Source organism: Triticum aestivum, chromosome 4B, assembly GCF_018294505.1.
Source record: "Triticum aestivum cultivar Chinese Spring chromosome 4B, IWGSC CS RefSeq v2.1, whole genome shotgun sequence".
Taxonomy (NCBI): Eukaryota; Viridiplantae; Streptophyta; class Magnoliopsida; order Poales; family Poaceae; genus Triticum; species Triticum aestivum.
The window spans coordinates 74,651,030-74,673,277 of record NC_057804.1 but is presented as its reverse complement, the minus strand read 5'-3'; the positions used below and the strand labels follow the sequence as shown (position 1 = coordinate 74,673,277).

At 39.6% G+C, this 22,248-nt stretch overlaps 3 protein-coding genes across 3 annotated transcripts; 1 reads left to right on the top strand and 2 right to left on the bottom strand.

Annotated features, from left to right (window-relative positions):
• Window positions 1–745: 745 nt before the first annotated feature.
• On the top strand, window positions 746–3,417 carry LOC123091108 (dolichol-phosphate mannose synthase subunit 2). Its single transcript, XM_044512508.1, has 3 exons — window positions 746–898; window positions 2,578–2,721; window positions 2,978–3,417. The coding sequence occupies exons 2-3, from the start codon at window positions 2,632–2,634 to the stop codon at window positions 3,131–3,133; spliced, it is 246 nt and encodes an 81-aa protein (XP_044368443.1). The 5' UTR covers window positions 746–898; window positions 2,578–2,631; the 3' UTR covers window positions 3,134–3,417.
• Window positions 3,418–3,591: 174 nt separating this feature from the next.
• LOC123091107 (exosome complex component RRP43) lies at window positions 3,592–7,397 on the bottom strand. The gene is made up of 7 exons (XM_044512507.1): window positions 6,818–7,397; window positions 6,650–6,719; window positions 6,464–6,569; window positions 5,906–5,972; window positions 5,200–5,275; window positions 4,064–4,353; window positions 3,592–3,863 (listed from the first exon to the last, which is right to left on the bottom strand). Exons 1-7 carry the CDS (start codon window positions 7,034–7,036, stop codon window positions 3,771–3,773), a joined length of 921 nt encoding a protein of 306 aa, XP_044368442.1. The 5' UTR covers window positions 7,037–7,397; the 3' UTR covers window positions 3,592–3,770.
• Window positions 7,398–9,375: 1,978 nt separating this feature from the next.
• Window positions 9,376–22,242, bottom strand: LOC123091106 (probable pre-mRNA-splicing factor ATP-dependent RNA helicase DEAH4). Its single transcript, XM_044512506.1, has 16 exons — window positions 21,985–22,242; window positions 21,500–21,592; window positions 21,310–21,414; window positions 19,913–20,130; window positions 18,374–18,426; window positions 17,732–17,848; window positions 16,363–16,454; window positions 15,534–15,620; window positions 15,174–15,388; window positions 14,567–14,659; window positions 13,798–13,921; window positions 13,563–13,704; window positions 12,256–12,325; window positions 10,567–10,724; window positions 9,774–9,949; window positions 9,376–9,683 (listed from the first exon to the last, which is right to left on the bottom strand). Exons 1-16 carry the CDS (start codon window positions 22,206–22,208, stop codon window positions 9,533–9,535), a joined length of 2,118 nt encoding a protein of 705 aa, XP_044368441.1. The 5' UTR covers window positions 22,209–22,242; the 3' UTR covers window positions 9,376–9,532.
• Window positions 22,243–22,248: the final 6 nt, after the last annotated feature.

Sequence of the window (22,248 nt, the reverse complement as noted above, 5' to 3'; positions counted from 1 at the left end):
CATGATGCATGTTATGCTTAGCTACTCTAGAACATTACCAACAACTAGGGTTGTGACACTAGCCTTCTTCTTCTTCCACTTATACACTATTCACCGAAGATTGAAATTGCACTGAACCAACAATAAAAAAAAGGACACATGCAAACACCCTCATTATCCTACGCTTTAAACACCGCAATAGTCAGTCATCGCTTGCATCAGCTGGAGCATCATGCAACGCAATATGGGCTTGCAATCCATTACCACCAATTCAAAGAGCTGGAGAAACAGAACAATGTCGCGAAACAACATGGAAGAAGATTTTAAAATTGTGGTACCAACAGCCAACCAATTGAGAGCAAAAAATTTGGTGACACAAACTCTCAAAGGCCCTTCGTCGACACTAGATCCGTCTGTTGCACATTCGGAAGATGTAATTGGCTGGAATTTTTAATTTTATTTCACGCTGGTTTTTTAGGGACTTATTTTACACTGAGTTGACAGAAGGACTTGTATGGTTGACAAGTAGGCCAAACAGATTTATAAAGCTCTACTAAGGTGAGGTAGGGGCGATGACGAGGCGCGCCTTCGGCTCGCTTCGGTGCTTGTAATCGTCTTAGGTGGTTTACGGATCTGCATGTAATTTTTATTATTTCTGGTGTTTGTTGTAGTGCCACTATTGAAGATGGATAGATTGAAGTTTTCTAAAAAAAAAAGATTTATAAAGAATATATGGACGGCAAAGAAAATGCAGGATCCGGCTCCGTTGGATTTTCTACGGACGTTTGTGATCGGACTCCAGGCAAAGTTTCACTGTTTGGTTTCTCTCCATCCCTCGTTCCTCTGTCCCGTGCGGCGTCGGCTAGATCGTGGGCTCCGGCGACGGCGGTTGAAGGGCGACGGCTGCGGCAGGGCGTAGGTGCGTGTCCCCTCTGTCCCTTTTCCCCTCTCTCCTCACTTCTCTCGCCTCTGCTGGAACGGCGCTGCGGGGGCGGCGTAAGAGCGATTCGCGCGGGCTAGGTCAGGCTCGGGGCGGCGTCCCGATGCGCGCGACCGGGCGGCGTTGTGATGTGCGTGTCTTGGGCCTGAGAACGAGGCAGAGCATGAGCTGGCTGTGTGCGCTCGCGGCGGCGGCGGCGGTGGCTAGGGCCAGAGCACGAGGCTCTTCTCTGATTGCTGGGGCCTGATCTCTCTCTCTCTCTCTCTCTCGTGTGATTAGCAGGGGCCAATTGGGAGCAAGGGTCGAGGACATGATCTGTTTAGCCACAATAATGAGCAGTGCACATAAAACATTTTTTAGTTAATTTCTGTGACAACAGACATAAGGCTGTCCATCCAACTTCACAGATCTAAAAAATCAGTTCCAATTGTCTTTGCTTTTAAAAATGTGGAAACTAGCAAGTCAGCTAGCGAACTCTCTCCTATCAAAGAAAGAGTAGAATTCAGTTTGTTGTAAATTAATTTCTGTTCTGCTTTGTTTACCACATATTGTTTCTCTTCCTTGAACTTGGTGCATATACTGAGGTGTTCAGACTTAAAGTCGAGAGAAGCAAAAGGATTGAAATGTATCCTCCGTAGGAGTATTTAAATGCAGGAAAAAAATGTAATGCCATCATGCAAGCTTAACAGTGGTTACCATCAACAGTGAAATCTAGCACATTATTGTAATTCAACAAAGGATGAATTACCTTGCTTTCAAAAAACAAATGATGATTTGCCTTTTGCAGTATCTCCTAGATGCATTGTGTGTGATATGACTCCATGTTGTTAGAGAATTCTTATATTCTTGAACAAGAGACAATAAAATCTTAGTTGTTGTAGTAGCACCACTGCCCATGACAAAGCATGATCTAGTTGATGAAAGGTGTTCTGTTAGCAGCTTTTTCTTGGTATACTGAATATATGTAAGCATCAAAACAGTTTCATTGCACAAGGTTTTTGTGTTCATCATGTAGCTCATATGAGAAGTTTGCAGGACTGACAGTGGTGGTGGAGATGTTTTATCTGCATACTTGTTGACTTCATGACTTTGTTGCTTATTCACCACCCTGAAAATAATAGCTCTGTATTTCGGTTGTCCCGAATGATATGTGACACCCTGAACACTATTTGGTTGGTGCTTAGGAATTCAGTGAGCAAATTTTACTTGTTGCAACATTGAAATGTAATGCTTGCTGGTTGCTTGCTTATTGAATTCAGGCTGAGTTGTCCAGTAGTTTTATTTCCAATATGAGATGTACCTAGCATTATGTCCATTAGTTATCAAAAGTTCAGCAGAATATGACAATGCAGAAATATTTCGCCTAAATGTAGGCCAAAAGTATAATATGGCATTGGGCATGGCACAATCGCAGTTAATGCTTACACTAGATATATAGTTGATGATTTTTCTTCTACTGTAGTTTGTTGCTTTAGCGGCGGAGTGGTTGCTCAGGTTGATTACATTACCATGTTGCACCTCTTAGTACATCAGGACTTTTGGCATTATCATGTAGTATTTATTTTGATGTAGTTTCACTATCATGGCACTCCATTTTATGAACCTTACCGTGTGAAGTTATTTGGATACTCACCGTGTTTGCATTCATCTATATGCAGGAAGCCCATTTTTGTATCTCAAATCAAGATTAGGTTCCTATAAGCTCTGAAGAAATGGAAATGGGTGACAAGGCGGTCGGTCTTGTGTTGACCATGACGAGTTTATCCATCTTTACCTACTACACTTTCTGGGTCATAATCTTGGTTAGTAACTTCTGGGCATTACATGCTTCATATCTAATATACTCCCCCCGTTCCTAAATATTTGTCTTTTTAGAGATTTCAAATGGACTACCACATACGGATGTATATAGACATATTTTAGAGTGTAGATTCACTCATTTTGCTCCGTATGTAGTCATTTGTTGAAATCTCTAGAAAGACAAATATTTAGGAACGGAGGGAGTATGTTTCTGTGATTATGTATTGATGGTGATTTTATTTCTTTTTTCCCACCTAGCCATTTGTTGACGATGATCATTTTGTCCACCAATACTTTCTACCTCAAGAATACGCCATCTTCATCCCTGTGTTTGCCGGTGTAGTGCTTCTTTCGTTCCTAAGTATATTCATCGGTCTTGTGATGATGAAGTCGAAGAAAAAGAAGGCCGCTTGATTGATTTGGCGGCTCCCCCGCTGTTCCAGTGGAGTTTCTGGTTTACTTAAACCTAGTAGACAGGTTTCGTGGAAGATTGTATTTCATTGAGCTCACTTGTGATCTAAGGCTTTCTCGTGGCACTTACAAGCGGGTATTTGCGTGTTGGTAATTATTGATCGCAAGAATAAACATTGGTCAAATATCAAGTGTTGTTACATCGATAATTCTCGGATGATATGTTAGATCAATGTAGTCGGCACTCAACATGTATCATGCTTCTGCTTCTGTGTAGTTTGACATAATGCTTCTGACTCTAAACATTTTCTCCATGTTTTCGCTGAAATGAAGTAGATTGGCATTCCTCGAGAAAACAAAATTAGACCACCAATAAATCAAAACGAAAAATACAAAACCAAAGATAACCACCACTGAACAATGGGTGCACACAAATACGGAAAATGAAGTAGAAGAGCTACTGGGAAAGAAAAGAAAACGTTCTCAAATAAAAATTATGGCGTCACTAACAAGAAGTCATATGCAAGGGTACAAATTGTTATATCTTCACGTTAATCACTAGAAAAATACCACAGTTAAAAGCAACAAAATTCTATGTCACTACCAGTACAACCAGTGAATTAGAACTATTTGCACGGACTTATTCAGCTTGGTCAACTTCCATTGCTTCAACGGAGTCCGTGAGTATTTCCTTCAACTTTTGTCCTCTTTCTTTTGCCAAGCCAATGCACGCCTGCGCAAATAAAAGGTAATTAGCTCTTCCATTACATCCACTGCGAACCTTCCATCCATTAAGTTATCGTGATAAAATAAAACCAACACTAATTAGCTAAAATTGTTGTCATACTTGGATGGATACTAAATTACTAATACATCAGGAATAAAACATATTTCCACTTTTATATATATGGGGAAAGGGGTTGGAAATCAAACCTTAATTGTTGCCATGGACGTCACTCCACCTCCAGGTTTTTGTATTGACACTAAGCGTCCGGAAGAATCTAGAACAACTGTCACAGACGTCTCTATTATTGATTCTTCTTCAGCAGTTGGGTCCGCTAGAATACTATCCTTGTGAAGTGCACATGTGAGAGGAAATGGAATGTCACCAAGAGTAAGCTTCCTCTTTTCTCTGTTTACCAATTCATATTTGCTTTTGCCTTCATTGCCTCCAACAGTAAACACTCTACCATCATCACCAACAGATACTAGGGGAATTTCCACTGTGAACGCAACATAGTATTAATAATGGAAAGTAACAAAAATCAAGCAAGATTTTCGTGTAGTGAGAATAAAAATCAAATATCGCCAGTTAACAACAAGTCCTTTGAAGGAAAGTAACCAAGTAATACAACATTGTTTCCTCTGACAGGTTCATCTGTATCATAAAATTGTGTACACAACTTTAGGCCGGTGCTCTTAAGAACTGAAATAGTGAAATGTATTCTCATACTGAAAACCCGGCATAATCTTAATGCAGTAGAAACCAATTATCATAAATCAAGTTAAGAGATCATTCACGTTTATTCAAAAAATTCACATAAAATATATACCGAACCAAGGAGCAAAAAGATACTTATTCCAAACATGAAATAAAACCACCACATTATTCCGTATGAGGAGGTTATTTAGACTTTCAGTGCCAGTTTGGTTGAAAAACCTAAGTCAATCATGAGTCATGACATTGTAACTTACTCGCATTAGAACGAAAGTCGGGACACATAATATGATTTAACGCACTGTATTATACTATTATATATGGTTCTCGTTGTTTGAAATTTCAAAAGGTTATATAAACTTTGCAACTCATAAACTAAACCATATGAAGTAAAAACAACCAATATAGATCAGGTCTGATTAAAAACTGTAACATGTAAACAAACTTCCTCAGTTAACTACAAGATGCAATATAAAAATTATGGAAAGAGAAGATTGAATCATTACAGTTCATACGTCATTAAGTAACCACCAGCAGAATACCAGTGCTAATGTTTCCAATTAAAGATAGGTCAAACAAATAGTGGAAGGTTATCAAATCAATTAAGAGAGTGAAAGTAAATTAAACATACAATGTGTAAATGCAGCCACCACTGAGATCAGTGCAGCATCAAACAAAGATCCATCAGCATTCAAACAATAGACATCCTGCAAAATAGAGGTGTCAAGAAACGAAAGAAGCACATATCTCTTTGGCAAACTTATTAACAGAAGGCTATCTCAAACTTGTGTTTCGTCATTGGGTTTGTACAATGTACAAGCACACATCACACATGCTTGCCCAGTGCAGAAATCTAGAGAAACAACATATATGGTGCTACCATATGAATATGTGAGGCATGAACACAAAATTACACAAGCAATTCTTGTAATGTAGAGGTAGGTGCTAAAATTAACCACCATCATCAAATTCTAACTACATCAGCACAGTAACAAAGAGACAAAGGTATTACGCATAAGCTCTTTTTTACTTTACTTTGTGCTGTGTTCTGTTTATCATTTTTTAACTGTCGTGCAGAGTTCTGTTTATCTTGTTTGTTGCTGCGCAGAGCTGATCATACTCCATTGAGGAGCGCTACTGAAAGCGTCAATCCTCAGTGAAACTTCGAAATTTGGATAGGCACCAAGGGTGGAGGCCTTTCTCATTCTTATTCGACTTATCGCTATCACATGAATTTTGTCCTGATGACTTCTAAAGATGACTGGTCAGGGATATACTTTGATTCTATGAATAAATGAATACCGGCGATCACAGTAGCAAAATCAAAGTTGTATTACCAGGTATGCTACCCACGAAGCCTTCCCACTGATCAAACAGAGCTCCTTCAAATTTAACATCCCAGAGCTACAAAATAGGATAAAGTAAATTAATTTCAGTGCCATATATGAGAAAAGACAGGTTACAGCACCGTAGGTAGAAAATTTGTGTGATCATCTATCAACCAAACTAAAATCTCCCAGAGCAGCAAGCACAATAATATCTATCCTAGAACTTGCATTTGAAACAATCAAATAATCAATTGAATTTAATGCAGTGAAAGAAATGTAAAATCACACCCCTGAGACTTCAATTGACATAAATAATCTGTGGTGAATATATCTGAAACGACCCATTTACATCGGTGGTAAAAGAGAATCATATGAATATTTCAAACAGTGCTCTTGTAGGGGCGACATCCTTATTTGATGTGGACAAATGAACCAACATAAGTAAAATCATATCCCACTATCTAAACCACACCATAACGAATTGCAGAAAGCAGAATCACAGTAATACATTCATCCCTTATGTCAGCAAGGTAAAGATACGCAAGAAATGCAAGCCACAACAAAAACCTCATGAGGACGTCCTCCAGGGCCTTGGATATGACTGGCGCAGCCTCTGCTGGCCGTCCTGGTCTTACAAGCGGGGAGCAGATAGGCGGCATGTGAAACTCCACAGCTGTGGAAACAAAGTGTTAGCCAAACTGTACAGAACTAGAGCACCAGCAGCAACTAAAGGAAGAGCAAGGCCACACGAACCGACTGATCCTTGGTCTGGTGTCTCGGCGGGGGGCGACATCACCTCAAGCTTGATCGACGCGAGCATGGCCTGCGGCGATGGGAGGCATTTCGTCAAACAGGTGGCGCGCAACGCCAATGTGGCAATGGGAACCGTATAAAGGTCGTGAAAGTGAAAGGGGAGCTTACGGTGTCACCGAGGCGGACGAGGGCAGAGCCGTGAGCGGAGGAGACGGCGCCGAGCGCGACGGTGGTGGGGCGGGCTTCGGCGAGGCGGCGGGCGTCAGGCCGGACGGACTCGCGGAGGTGACGCTCGAGGAACGCGAGGGGGAAGAGGCGGCGGTACGCCTCGACCTCCATCTCCCCCGCGAGCCCGCCGGCCGCCGTCGCATCGGTCTCCGCGCTCATTCTCGTGGTCGGCGGGTCGCGGCGTGCTCTGTCGGGTGAGAGGGGAGAGCCGCGAGTTTCCTAGGGTTTATGCCACCCGGCCTCCTGGGGTTCTGTGGGCTGTGGCGGTCTTGTTGGGCTGCACAGCCGGAGACAGACGGTGTAGGCGCCGACTGCTTCGCGTGGTCACCCTCGCCGGCGGCGGTGCGTGGGGTCGGGGAGGTCCTGGTGGTGGAGGGAGGTCGCCGGGGAGATGAGCTTGGTGGGTTCCCCGGGCGGCGGCGCTGGGGAGATGAGCTCGGTGGGTTTAGGGTTCCTGCCAAATTAGAGCGTCGGGGCGGGGCAGGCGAATTTGGAGAATGACGGCTTGCTGGCCGGGTTTTCGTTTACCAGCCGTTTCAGACTTCTGGAATGGAATTGTATAATTGCAAAAAAGGAGAAAAGGAAAGGACTTCTGAAATGTGTTGGTGTCGGAATTCGCAATTGAATTCCGCGAATTCCGATCCAAATATGGGGTGCCAAAAGAGCTGTTTAAGAAACTGCATTTTGAAGTTTTTCAAATAAAAATATATATCCATGGAAATTTACTCTTGCAACAAATTAGTATAGGACTATATTACTTGTGACCTAAATTACGTATAGGCCCGTCTGTCTTAGTTATATGTAAAGTATGTGCATTTCACCGGTGGAAAAATAATTTCTAATGTACTCTATCTATCCCATAGGATTTTGACCAAGTTAAGGTATCATCACAATCAACCTAGTTATCTAGCGTTTTAATTGAGTCGAAAGACTTCTACAGCCAATTTTTTGTGGCTTTTTTGGTGTTGTGGAAATAGGTTGTCCCTTACCCAACTTGTTTTAAAAGCCAACTTAAAATTTTAGAAGCCTACTAGGCAACTTATTTCTATAGGCCTAAATAAGCCCGAAAGAACTGGAAGAGGATTTGTGGCTCTCGGGTGCCACACACCTCTATATGAATATAACATTAAAATATAAAAATATAAAAAATATGGAATTTCGGGATATGAAACTTGGGTGCCCGTTGTACACACATGTTCAGTTTCGTGGGGAATGGGTGCCCGTGGTAATACCAGTAAAAAGGACAAAAAAATCCATATGTGTAGAAAAAACTTGTGGTGAAGGCCCTGAAGGACGTCCTCATGAATGTAACATATGTCGGCAATGGCGGAGTCAGGGGGACCAACAGGGGCCATGGCCCCCCCTATGATTTCCGATCTGCTGCTAGTTTGTACATGAACAATGTAGAATTTAAACAAAAATGCATAAAATAGTATTGTTTGACCCCTGTTATAGAAAGATTGAGTCATTTGGCCCCCTGATCTTTAATTCCTGGCTCCGCCACTGTATGTCGAACCATAATTCCTACGCCACATATACCACAGGCACCCATTCCCACGAAAATGAACACAAATGTACAACGGGCACTCAGGTTTCATATCCTAAAATTTCAGGATTTTTTGAAATCTTCTTATATTTTTTTATGCTACTTTCATATGGGGGTGTGTATGGCACCGTAATGCATTTTCTGAAAAGAACTGCCCTACATTTACCGGAAAAAGAAAAGACTTCTGTGCTGATTCAACCATCCATGTTATTTTATCAAGTCAAATCCATGTCCCTCTCAATAGGTCATTGTTTAGACTTAGGTTTATTACAGTTGTGATTATCCTTTTTTTGCAACTTGTGAATAAGAGTAGTTGCGTAGTCCAACCTTTGGAATACCAACAACCCAAATCCTAACTTATTAAGTCTTAACGATTGCTTATCATCAAATTGCATGTCAAAGTTCTTGCCAATTTTCTATTGCCAGACTTATAGATAATAATAGTATCTACATAATTAGGGTGGGCCTGCTTCTCCCTAATTTTCAATAAAAATAAAAAATGATAACTGGTGAACCTTTTCTAGGAGGGGGGTGGCATGGAAGCACAAGGTTCTTGTGTTAACTTTATGCGGTAGGAGATGGAGAATCCTGCCAAATTTTTTCTTCTTTCCAGAAATTGCCACCCCGATAGAACTAAACTTGCCATGGAAAACATTCACAATTGCCGTCCTCCCAAGCAAACGTTCGCTGGCTATTGCGGTCCATAAAAATAGTCCACGTCAGCTTGTAAGTCACTTTCTGTAAAAAAATATCTAGGACTCTTAGATGCACATTTCGGCGACCTAGTGCACCACTACATCGACAAGCGTTAGTGCACTCTAATGTCCAGAATCGCAGGTGCCCCAAATGCGAAATTATGAACATCTTGAATGACCGGAGGTAATTTTGGGGCTTTAAGCTCCACATCTAAGCGCAAACTGAGCAAGGTACATCACGGAACCACCACAAGGCATTGGACGGGGAAGATCTTAGGTTGTTCTGTGGCATTGGTTAGTATACATCAGACTATGAGCTCAGTTCCAAATGTGTTTACTCTTTTCATGTTCATGTGCTCTATGCATGCTTCGCTCTCTTCAAAATAATCATACTACTGGAAGATCACTAATATGTCACTTCTTGCCTTTTCGCGCAAGGTAGCGCTCTCGTGCTGCCTGGATTTTACTGTCCACGTCAGATTGCTTAGCAGCTGCAGCTTTTGTTGGCGAGCCTGGTTGCTTCTCCTCTAGAGGTTCGGAATCTATCAACGCACTTGAACCGCCGCTGCAACAAGACGCTCAAGGTTACTTGTCTAGCTAGCATTGTATCAATGACACCAGAATGATCACCATTTCAGATACATGGCTTTCATACCTTAATTTGTTTATGTTCAGTTTCTCAAGCTTCTTCAAGATTGGTTTAACCCAAGTCTGCTCGACCCCACAAACATTTCTCATGAAAGGGCGGGTAGTATTTATTAGTTCGTGGTAGACGACATACACAGGCAGTTTCCCGTATTCATCACCTTCAAGTACAGAAGATGGATGCACCTGCAAAAAATGTGTACATAGAAATGTGCCAGTGGAGTTGCACAATTAAATTAGCAGACTACAGGTGTGGTAAACAACACAAAGGTACAGTTCCACAAGAGGAGGTTAAATATGTCAATGAATTAGAATTCTTGTTGCATGACACAACTGTTCTTCACAAATAATATTCGGCATGTCATATCTACGGTTTCCAAATGGCACAAACAACAAACTCTATGTCCCCTAGAATAAACATATTAAGCATTGCTGAGAAATAACTATGAACTTCATCAAGTAGCAACTGGCAGTTCCACTAATTCCAAAGGAAAGTCAAGACAGGCACAAATGAGACATACTAATTATTACCTTTGATTCCACTATCCTATTCTAAATTTTAATGAACAAAACGATTCAGTGGTGGTGGATTTAAATGGTCTAAAGGAGTTAAATGGTAGATCACAGCTTTAGAAAACCCGCTTACGGTTTGCTGATTTTACAAAGTAATCTCTGCAAGTATAAAGGATTTGAACACAGAGGCATTAGTTTCTGCATGTACTACAGGTTTCAGTCTTCCTTACTTTTTAGTCCCTAGCATTCCAAACTAACTGAATCTAACAGACAGATTACCAAGGTTATACCTGCACAAGTTGTGTCCTGTACCCAACCGTATGGTAACCATTATGATGAATCATCCTCTCAGCTAACTGGTTGCCATATCCTACGCAAAGTGCTCTTCTCAATTTTCTGTACTCAGGGTCACTCTTCCGTCCTCTCCTTGCTTGCAAATCTGTTGGACCTGAATTTTACAAAGAAAGTTTTCTTACAAAATTCAGTCAAATTGAGCCAATTTCCAGAAAATGTGGCCAACTCCAGGACTGCAACATGCCAGCCAGAATAGATTATAGTATTTTGTAGTTCTTCAATTAAATAAATACATGAATTTTGGAGATGATTCAAGGTTTCCAAAACACGAGCTTGAAAGAAGAAAAACTGAAGGAAAAAAATACTCCAAACAGTTTCCAGCAATCTCGGGGAGAGCAATGTACATGATATTTTGAACTGATACGAACAAGATGGTGTGGCTGTCACAATATCTCCTTTTTGTGCATAAATTATGATTATTTGACTTGTTGTGCTGAAATTTCAACATGAGACACCAAATACATTAATAATTTGACATGTTCTGCTTACATTTCAACAATAGGAAGCCTTAACTCAAGGACAACAAAATATACTGCCATTAGGCAACAAAGGCTAGTTATCTACATACAAGGTCAAAATCTGCCGTACTATTTGAAGAAACAAAATTTGCTATTCTGTTTAGTTGCTATGTCATTATATTTACCTTCAAATTAAAATTAGACAAAATACAGCCTAAAAATACCCTATAAAGAAGAATTTTCACAACACGATCTGAAAGGATTATTCAATATTACAGAGAGCATCAACCATCCACTAACTGGAATTTTCTGCTCTTAAGATCATATGACACAATTTTCTTGAGTACTTGTACACTTAGAGAAGAAAAAATACATGTTGAACATGTATACATTTTACTTTCGAGGGGTGAACATGCGCAAATTTTTGTTGGCAAGAACATCACAAGTGCACTGCCAGGAAAAAAAGATACCCCCTCTGATCCATATTACTAAAGATGCGACAAGTAATATGGATCGGAGGGAGTAAAAGGATTAAACACATCTTCTGTAATACTTATTTTTTCACAAATTCTGAAAAGGCATATGTTGAGACATGTTAGGGAGTGGTGGTATCTAAGTTGTTCTACTTCTATCTATTAGTTCCACATCATGATACAAGCTGAAATACTAAATCCTCAATGACAGATGTACTGATTGCTTGTGTGAAAATGAGTTCCCACATGTCATTGGAGTTTGGAACAGGATACAATCTGCATGTTAGATATAACTTTCATCTCTTTCTTCATTAATTGTCCCGCCACCTCAGCTCCAACCCAGCGTTGCATGGTTTAGATACAGCTGATGCTGGAATAACATTGGGAATGCCCTTATACATGTATGATTTTTTCGGAACACAAGTATCGAAACCAAAAATGGGTGCACGTGATTCTGAAGGCAAAAAACCTAAGAGCATATGAACCTCTATAACATTAGTCTTCACTCTTCAGCTTTGCCGCACAAATTTAAGGTAATTCTTAGGAATCAAAAGTGAAGCAATACACGTTCTTTATATAAAAAGCAGCTCTACAAGAGAGACGTCTCAGTATAGGAGAAACAGAGTAGCGGTTTTTAAGGGGTACTTCGTCATGAATTTTGAGAAACAGAACATATAACAAGTAGAAAACTGACCTTTAGCAATTTTTTGAATAATTTGACTTAATTGATTTCTCACATCTTTGCTGAATTTCATGCCCCGTACCTGAAAAGATAGTTTGGTGTCAACATAAAGAAAGAAATCTAATGTTTTGTACAAAACAAAGTGCGACTACAAAGTCTTTCATCATGGATATAAATTGGATAGTGCTTTTTAGTTTTGTTAAGTTACACACTGAAGTTTACAAGTTCAGGTAAAATGACCAACAAATGAAGGACAAAGAACAGTTGGGCCAAACGTTGAGCAGTGAATTATAGGCTTAGGCATTGCCACACATTGCAAAATTGTACATACTCCCTCCGATCCATATTGTGTTAGATTTGTCTAGATGCGGATGTATCTAACACTAAATGATCGGAGGGAGTATTGTTTATGAAGAGATAATTCCATAGCTTTCAGCCTTTCAAGTAACTCATTCAATTTAAAAGACTAGACAATCCTACATTTAAACAAAGCATCAGAATGAAATATATAATGTCAGCATCCTACAGATTCAGTTCTGCTGAACAAAATATCATTTCCCTTTGTCCTCTTGACAAACTCAAATAAAAGTTGTGGCCATAATTTGAATCATGAGACTTTGACAACAAAGATCACTGGAACATTTTCCAGAAAAAATAGGTGCTCTCAATTGTCATATGTTTCTTGTTGTGGAAATAGTTAAACCTGCCCAGTGCCCCACCTAATCCCACATGGCATTTATGTGGCAAATTGTCAATGTTAAGTCAAGTCAACGAAAGTCCAAGCAACCAGCACGAGTCAACAAGTCATAAGAAAAGAGAACATAAAAAGAAAAGGTAAAGGAAGGAAGGCGCGAGATGAGAGAAGCCCACCATGGTGGAGGGATGAGACATCTGGTCCACCATAAGCTATGGACTCCCTCTCTTTCTAGTCCACCATGGACTAGTCGACCAACTTTGACCAATGTACCCCTCCTATCTACTTAGGGAGCCTATGATCAAGTCAAATGACTCAGCGAGCCAAGGTTGCAACTGAACCTACTCAAAAAACATCGAGTGCCAAGTTTGTGGGTGTACGACGACCTTCGTTTTAAGTCTGCTGTACACCCCCCTACGAATCATTGTTGCGATTACGTTACTAATGATACCCCCCCCCCTAATCTCCTGTTGTTATAACAATGACAACAGTTTTGATACATCTTAACTGTTCCGAGAAGGCCCAACATGATTGCACATATGTTCACAAACTTAAGACGATCAAGTGCTCACTCATCCGAATTTTCTTTTCATCATATCTGAATCACAGTTTTATTTTCATTCACCTGTAAATCATGATCTGAGCACCATCTTGGATCATAGTCTGCTTGATCCCAGCTTTCAAATATTTGAAGCAATTGTACATGGTCACCCCAGCCAGAACCATCAGGTAGCTCTTGCCGTTTTCTCTTTCCTTCCATGTCCTTGCTGTATATAAGAACCAACAAGTTCATTACAATTGGCTAATGGGACATAGTAGTAGTAGCCTACATGAAATACAATAAAAAAACAAATGGTCACCTTCTAGTTTGCCGCAGTGTGATTTCAGCAGACAAGACTGCAGCAACAGTTAATGCCTGAGACAGACATCCCAGTTCATTAGCTTCAATCAAAGTCCTTGAAAGCGAAGGGTCAAGAGGGAGCTCTGTACAAAATTTTCACAGCATGCAACTTAGACAACCAAATCAGATTATTCAAAATTTACCAGAACAAAATAAACTTATCCAACATAAAATTGTCTATAAATTTCAAGTTAGACAAGGTGTAGACAGAATTGTCGACTAGAGATTGCTGGAGCATATGATTGTTACAAAGATGCAACAAGTAACACGGGGAAAATGACAAAATACTAACTTCTTAATAACTGCTTCACAAAAATTGTCTAAATACTAACTTCTTAAGTAACACGGCTAAAATCAACTTTACCAGCAGAATTGTCCCCTCCTGTCCAAATGCTCTCCTTTGGACGCCTAACTATAAAATCTTTGTGTGGTTATTATGAGCTCTTACTTGAGTTCATTAGATCTTCTTTAACTAAAAGAACATGCCGGGTGTATAATTCAATTTCATGCATATAGGTGTACCACACAAATACGTGGATTCAGGGAAATAAAAGAGCATTCCTCAACAAAATGTCAACACATGGAGGCCTGCTGCACTAAGAATCCATGAGCAACAGTAGTACAATAACGAATCAGATTTGCTTGCGGTTTGGTACAATAGCAAATCTTCCTACAGACATCATCAAGATAGCTTTGAAAAACAATTGATTTCACGCTCAAACTTATACCTGCCATAAGGCGTCCAACATCTGTTATTTGCCCACTTTCATCAATTGCATCAATGAGGTATAACTGCCTCAACGCATCTTCTAATGATTCACCTGCAGGTCATAAGCATTGGTCCATTAATAGGGAGACAGAGAGAAGATAATCCTAAATTTTATCCACTGGATCACTACAGACAAAAATAATTTCGGTTTCCATGAGGATCTTTGGAGTCACGGATTCCTGACAAGTGACACCAAGCAGCTAATGACAGCGGCAGGCAATTTCAGGAAATACAATATTATACAACTCACGATAGAAAATTGAAGTGCAAACAGCATCTAACTGACCTATGCACAATCACTTTTTTGAGAACTTTTATATTGGAGTTCGTGTTAGGCTCATGCACCACAAAACTAGTGTCATTCGGCTGACCAAGCATGCTGCAGCACACAAATTTCTATAGTCAAGGCTGGACCCGACACTGACTAAGTTATGAGATGCCTGAACAAAGACTGGCCCCGCAGCTGCTTAGGTTACCACACATAGTACTTAATTAGATGAAAAGAAGTTCTACGAAGTAAGCGCAGAAGGATTATTATGAATAAAAGATTCTGAATCTTGTCTTACGTGATGGTGGGTCGAGGAAATCAAACTTTAGAATGTCGATATCAGGAAGGTTTAAAGATTTCAGATACAGAACACTTCCAGCAAGGGAGGTTCGTTGAATTTCTGGAACTGTAGCCTCGAGAAACTCCTTTTGGTAGATGGAACTTGGGTATAATCTATAACACTTGCCAGGCCGAGTTCTTCCAGCTCGTCCAGCTCGCTGGTCAGCTTGCACTCTAGTTATTCATGAAAAAATCAGTAGATATTGTGTGTATTGAAGCTAGACAAAAAAAAATGAGACAATGGCTAGACATCTGTGAATGAAAGTAATCTGAATACGATGCAGACAGACAACCAGAGTGCATATCCCATACTATTTACCTGCTAATCTCAACTACATCAAGTGAATACATTCCAGTTGACGGATTATACTGGCGTTGCTTTACATAACCACAATCAACCACAAACCTGGTGAAGTAAGATATAGCGCTATTAATAAAATGCATCTCTGGGAACATAAAAATTACAGGACATTTTGAGCACTCAGCTAGATACAGAAAATATTGCAAAATTTTAATAGTCCGGTTTCAGTTGGGTAGTTGCTACTGTATCAGCATTTTAGCATGAGAGAGAAAATAAATAAGAACAAATCAAAAGCATCTCATTCATCAAAAGTAACACTGTGATTATAATACAGATAATTCGTCATCGACTAAAATCATTAAAATATACTGAAGTTGACAAGTGGATTTCATCAGTTCTTAACGACTCCCACAGGCACAAGACAGTTTTCAAGTTTATCTTGGTGCTGTATATACTTTATTAACCATATCACTAACTCGTCAGGATGCAATACCATGCATGAATCATGAATTCACACGTATAACTAGCGGTGTCAAATGAAGGTTGTGCAAGTTAGATGGGAATTTATGGCGTAACAGGAAAAAGTATGCCATCTCCATTTTACAAATCAATTTTCTACAAAACTCAAGTAAGCTAGTGTCGGAGACAAACAGGATGGAGTGATACGCTAGTCCAGAAAAAAATGTGGCAATTTGCTTGAGTATATTTTCTACAAAACCGCGAAGTCGATATAGATTCCCTAATTTAGAAACCCAACATTCAGTAACCAAAATCAAATATAAAAACAGGGGTATGGAGATGGAAACTGGATGATGTGCACTTTAACTGATAATGTTTGCTTGCTTACACAACACCATCCACAGTCAACGAAGTTTCAGCTACATTTGTTGCAACAATGAACCGTCGACAATTTGGAGGTGCTGGAGAGAACACCCGTACCTATAAATGAAGTTGAACAGATCAGCAACAGTTCTATAGTATCAAATGCTTATGACCAAAGTACAATCAACACAAACATAAATAAATAAACAGATGCTGCTAAGGAAAGAGGTAAGGAAGCAAGATCATGTGCATAGTTAACACAAAACCTTAAATAGGTACTCCCTCCGTCCGGAATTAGTTGACGCTCAAATGGATGTACGTGGACGTATTTCAGTTCTAGATACATCCGTTTGAGCGTCAACTAATTCCGGACGGAGGGAGTAATATTTTAGCAATAATTGATCTTTACGAAGCAATTTTAAAGTACACTATCAAGTAGCTTGCAGAAAACAACAGAAAGGTTCACAAAATACACTATCAAGTAGCAATAATTGATCATTACGAAACAATTGCAAAGCAAGGCAATGCAACATTCTAAAAAGCATATGATCATAAGTGAAAGACGAATCAGCTTCTTATAGTCAAATAAAAGAGTATATAGAATTTTTATAAGCAACACTGGAAAAACTTTATGAGGTAAATCTTGCTCCCTTTTCAGGTTATTATTAGTTGTATGCTGTGTCAAATTGCCAGTTTTAAAGTACTCTGTTTAGACCCCAGAACAAAATCAAACTTAAGTTCCAGGAACTTATAGCTAAATTCTAAAAAAAGAACATATCATGATATTCCTCTTGGTTGCAAGGTCTGCATGTGATTTGGAGTGATACATGTGCTGGAAAAAAAACATCAGAAGACCTTACTACAGGACCATATGGTTTTGAGATGGACTGACATCATATGTTCCAGTAAGGTATTCAGTAGGCTTGTAACTGACACATACCAGAAAATTTTATTGAAATGCTAGGACTTGTAGAACTTGATGTAAATTATAGGATTCAACTATTCATGCAGAAAACCAGCTTCTCATCCTCAACTAGAAAAAGTATAGAGTAATTTGCAAAGCAAAGAGAGCATTATGCGATAAATATTGCCTCCTTTCAGCTTATGTGAGTGCCGTGTGAATTTTGAAGTACTTCAAGTAGACCTCAAACAAAGTCAAACTCAAATTCTATGAGCCTAATTGCTAAATTTTGAAAAGAAAACATACCATGAAATTATTGTATTTGGGAACTTTTTAAAGTGATTTAATGTTACAGATGTGCTGGGAAAAAAGCATCCCTAAGATTTCGAAATAAAAACTGAGAGCAAGTTAACATCCATGAGATGGATATGTGGAAAATTTTGGGGCAAAAGAATAAAAGAGGAAAATATGCAATGGAAGATTGACTGATTGCCTGCTGTTCAGGTGGCAAAGAACCATGGAGTGGGAGGACAAGGGCATCCATACAAGAACCTTCCTCGAGATTTTGAATTCTTTCCTCTAACTTTGACACCATCTTGTCGATGTCATCCTGAAAAGGATACCAACAAGTTTGTATAAGTATGACAAACAATAGTTATGAACAAAGTTCTGCAAAATACTTCCAGACATTTTAAAACCACATCAATGACAACATATGAAAGTTCTAAGTTATTCCAAAATTAAGATTATCAGTCACTCTAGACGGGAGGAATAAAATACAGTTTCAAAATTCAAAAGGAATCAGGTAAGATGATCACGACAAATTGTTTTCCAAATTTTTTATTCCCATATAAGAATATTTGTAATTTGGTGATAGATTAGGCCCAAGTGGTAGCAGGTATTAAAAGCCATCTCAAGTATTTGTTTTTCCCTTAAGGACAAACTTTGTACAGGGACTCTCTGTATTAGACACCAGACACTAACAATGCAAGAAAGGAGGACAGATTAAAATAAACTGTGCAATTAAATCAGCTAAGAAACAGGTCAAAGGTCTTTCCTTAGTGTCAGAGACTACATAATGTCCTTCAAAGTTGCATATAAGAGCATAGACAGTGGCCAACTTTGAGATACTGACCTTTCCTGTCATAAATATTAATACATCCCCAGGAGCTTCCTTAACATGGATATCTGTTGGGAGAAAAAATTATGGGTATTATTACTGAAAATAAGATCTCCAATAATTTAAGCATATAAAAATCATCAGGACCAAAACTTCAAACAAGTCAAAAAACATAATTATATGACTTCCCTATAATCTATGTTACTTTCCACCAATAATTAGTCATATAATATAAACATTACTCTCTGGTCATATTTATGCATGCATCAAACAATTTCCACCAAGACATATAAAAAGGCATGTAGGCTGTTAGCTAGCAAACCTGTAGTTTGCATACGCCTTCCTGTCAATGCAATTTACAATTTTAATCGTGTAAATGGATAAAAGCCCAGGAAATTGCCCAGCAACCAGAGTTCATGAGTACATGACCCTCCCAAGGCTGATCTTTTTGACAGAGCAGCTCACACCACCACAGACCCACATTTGCACCACCTCCCTTTTCATCAAAGACTGTGACGGACACACGATGGCAACACGGCGACAAGGGAGGCAAATTGTAGCCAGTACGGTGGCAAATTCAACAGCGAGGAGTGGAATTAGTCAGTGGTCTAGGATATGTGGGTATCCTAGTGTTTGGTGGGGTGTACAGGACCTACTCATCAGGGACAAAGTGGTACTACTTAAGGGAATATTCTCATCAGAAGTTGGACCAATCACCAATGGATGTGTCAAAATCAGATGAACAACTATGTAAGGGATGAAGTCATCCTAGATGATCAAATCATCATGAGAGCGAACATTTTCTTCTCTTTACCTTCTCAAAATAACAAGAGCACTTTGTTGGATACGTATACGCCATACATTAATTGCCCAAATATAAAAACACATGTAATGATGTACGACGTGCCATACATTAATGGCTCAAATGAATATTCTTGATAAATGATGTGACTTGATTCATCGACTTGTAAGCGGTTAAAGTAAGACAATTTGCAGGGATAAACCATCAGTAAAAAGAGCCAAAGTGAAAAAATTGTTTATTTTTAGAGAACATGCAAAAGCTTTGCACATCTTATCTTTAAGAAGAGAGCACCGAGTCCATACAAGAGAGCAGCTACTGTAGCATGGAATGAAAGGGAAGATACACACCAAATCTCACAGCGGTATCTACCTAGCAACACAGAACAAGGATAGCCTACTCTCACTGTGGTTTCTAGCAACCTAAACAATAGAAGTTTGTTAGATGAACTTGGATTCAGTTGGGCTTGCAAATTGTGCTGTTCTGTTAGAATGATAGAGTTAAACTGCATTGTTGTATTATGACCAAGTGCCTTGAAGTCATAAAATAATAAAAGGAAATGGCTCTGCCCCTATTCTTTTGTCTCAACCAGACGATTAAAAATCTTATGTCTGCTGACAATGAATGAATTTCTGGTTGATGTGATGCAAAAGTGATAAATACATATAGCTACTTAGGAAGCACTAGAAATGTTGACATATCTATTGTAAAGGTTTTAAACTGCAACAGTTACACAAACAAAAAATTATCCGTACCTATAGCTGTTCTGAGAGAAGATTCGATATAATTTGTTGGACGGTCTGTGCTGTAAAACTTCTCCACAGGGAATATAGTTCCAGGGATGTTCAACACAGGACATCCTGAGAAGAAATTTGACACTTTCAAACCATCAAGAGTCGCCGAAGTGATGAGAACTTTCAAATCTGAAGCTCGATGTTTGATCAATCTTTTCATTAAACCTAAAAGGATATCACTGTTAACAAAAAAAACATCAAAATGAGCCACTACAGATAAGTTCACAATCAAGACCACACTAAAACAAATGAAGAAAATGGTGTCATTTCAAGACTATGGTAGCTACATTACATTCACAGGTTCCCAAAACCAGTTAGCTGGTCCTAATGAGTATATTATCGAAAGTTTGAATCCAGTTTGTTATTCTCATGTAACTTCTGAATCCGTGTAGCTACACTGCAGAAAGTCTGGGTAAAGATGGAATGGTACCAACTCTTAATGCAGAGCAACGAGTGTGAATATGTGATTATCAGCATTAAGTAATTAAGTGTGGCTGCAAAGTGGCCCTTCTTCCAGTTGCTATCCTAATCCATGGACTCCCTCTTTCACTTGTTATCCTAACCCCTTTAAATTGTCAGTCTCCCCGATTACCTTCTATTATCAAAGCAGCAACAGCATGCCAGTTGTAAACTTTCCCTAGAGCCCCCCACCCATACAACCCAAGTAACTCTACTTGGCTACAACATCAACATATGCAGCAATGAGCTAGAAGTTCACTTTGTGTTTGCAGTCAGAGGCCATCTCATCCAAAGAGTAACCAAGTAAGCATGTACTAGAGAGAATTACGGTTTAGGTAATGTGTTATATATTATTTGAAAACATATATTAGTGAGTGGTTAATCAATTATTTGGTATGACCTGTGCACTAAATTCCTACTAGTAGAAAGAAGGCATCAACAAGAAATAGTGCAAAGTTCATTTTAACCCAAATTCACAACTCTGATTTATTATATAAATTGGACAGAAAGGCCAAATTGCTAGTATAGGTGAAGACTGAGTTACATATGTTCAAATTTGATACACAATATGGCAAGAGATGCCAAAATAACAGTATTTGGTCATCCAGTCATCCTGCTAGTTTGATAGCTCCAAAGTTCTTACTCTATTATGTTATGCATTTGTGCTAGCGCTTGGCAAACTGTACTTCAATAAAAAATAAGTGGTGCTAGCCTGCTAGGTAGTGGTGGCTATCACTTAAAATTTTGGATGGCAACAGAAAGTACAACAGTAAATTATTAGGGTTATATGATTAGGGTTTAGGAACATGCTGCAGAAATATATGTCAAAACTTGATTTAAATAAATCTAAATTTCGATAAAGATTCTTGTAAATCTGTTTCAAAGAAAGATGAACATACGTGTTCAAGCTACGTTCATGAGCTTCGTCCAAGATAATTACTGAGTATTGCTTCAACTCAGGATTTGAAAGGCTTTCACGCAGAAGAACACCATCTGTGAGGTACCTACGAATTGATTCAAAATATTTAATCCAAGAGCTCAGGACATAATACATAAGTTACAAGAGAATTCAAGCTTTCTGAAGCTCACTTGATCTTAGTCTTTTCTGAAGTTCGGTCTTCAAACCGAATAGCATAACCAACTTCTTCCCCAATTGAGACACCGAGCTCTTGTGCCACCCTCCTGAAAAAATTGAAGTTACTCTCTGCATTTCAGGTATCATACAGGGCAGTTCCTTCTAGGTGTTTATGCTCTTAATGTATTTTCTGTGCAACAAAATGATACTCCAATCGAGCATTATGTTCCTATATTGTAATTTGTAACATATCAGAGTTTGGTATCTCAGACCCGTGTTCTTGATACACAATCGATCCGATTGCATCCTCCTCCCAATCCAGCCAATTGATCTAACTGCACCCTCGCAACCCACAAGGAAGACAAATATGGTAGTAGCATGATACATCAGGAAGTAGAACCATATATGCTCCCTGCCTCCCTGGCGCCTACCTCCCACGCAACTAACCCACACTCTAGCAAATTTAAGTATGCGCGCATGCTTGGAGAGAGGGGAGCACCTGGAGACGGAGACGGCCGCGACACGGCGGGGCTGGGTGACCGCAATAGCACCGCGGCGGGTGTAGCCTCGACGGTGGAGGATCTGGGAGAGCTGGGTGCTCTTGCCGGAGCCGGTCTCGCCGATGACCACGATCACCGGGTTCGCCTCCACGGCGGCCACGATCTCGTCCTCGTGCTCCGAGATTGGCAGCACCGGCGGCCCCGACGGCGACGGCGACGGCATCTCCGAAGGAACCGGGGTGCTAGGGTTTAGTTTTTTTTTT

What these genes read in the sequence shown, in the direction of transcription:
- LOC123091106 (XM_044512506.1), bottom strand. Translation starts at nt 22,208, where the DNA reads ATGCCGTCGCCGTCGCCGTCGGGGCCGCCGGTGCTGCCAATCTCGGAG. An exon ending in ACAGGACACAACTTGTGCAG is followed by an intron (nt 9,950 to 10,566) that starts GTATAACCTTGG and finishes CATTTTTTGCAG; the next exon opens with GTGCATCCATCTTCTGTACT. An exon ending in CTGAACATAAACAAATTAAG is followed by an intron (nt 9,684 to 9,773) that starts GTATGAAAGCCA and finishes GTCTTGTTGCAG; the next exon opens with CGGCGGTTCAAGTGCGTTGA.
- LOC123091108 (XM_044512508.1), top strand. Translation starts at nt 2,632, where the DNA reads ATGGAAATGGGTGACAAGGCGGTCGGTCTTGTGTTGACCATGACGAGT. An exon ending in CTTTCTGGGTCATAATCTTG is followed by an intron (nt 2,722 to 2,977) that starts GTTAGTAACTTC and finishes TTTCCCACCTAG; the next exon opens with CCATTTGTTGACGATGATCA.
- LOC123091107 (XM_044512507.1), bottom strand. Translation starts at nt 7,036, where the DNA reads ATGAGCGCGGAGACCGATGCGACGGCGGCCGGCGGGCTCGCGGGGGAG. An exon ending in ACCAGACCAAGGATCAGTCG is followed by an intron (nt 6,570 to 6,649) that starts GTTCGTGTGGCC and finishes TTGTTTCCACAG; the next exon opens with CTGTGGAGTTTCACATGCCG. An exon ending in CTGGAGGACGTCCTCATGAG is followed by an intron (nt 5,973 to 6,463) that starts GTTTTTGTTGTG and finishes CCTATTTTGTAG; the next exon opens with CTCTGGGATGTTAAATTTGA.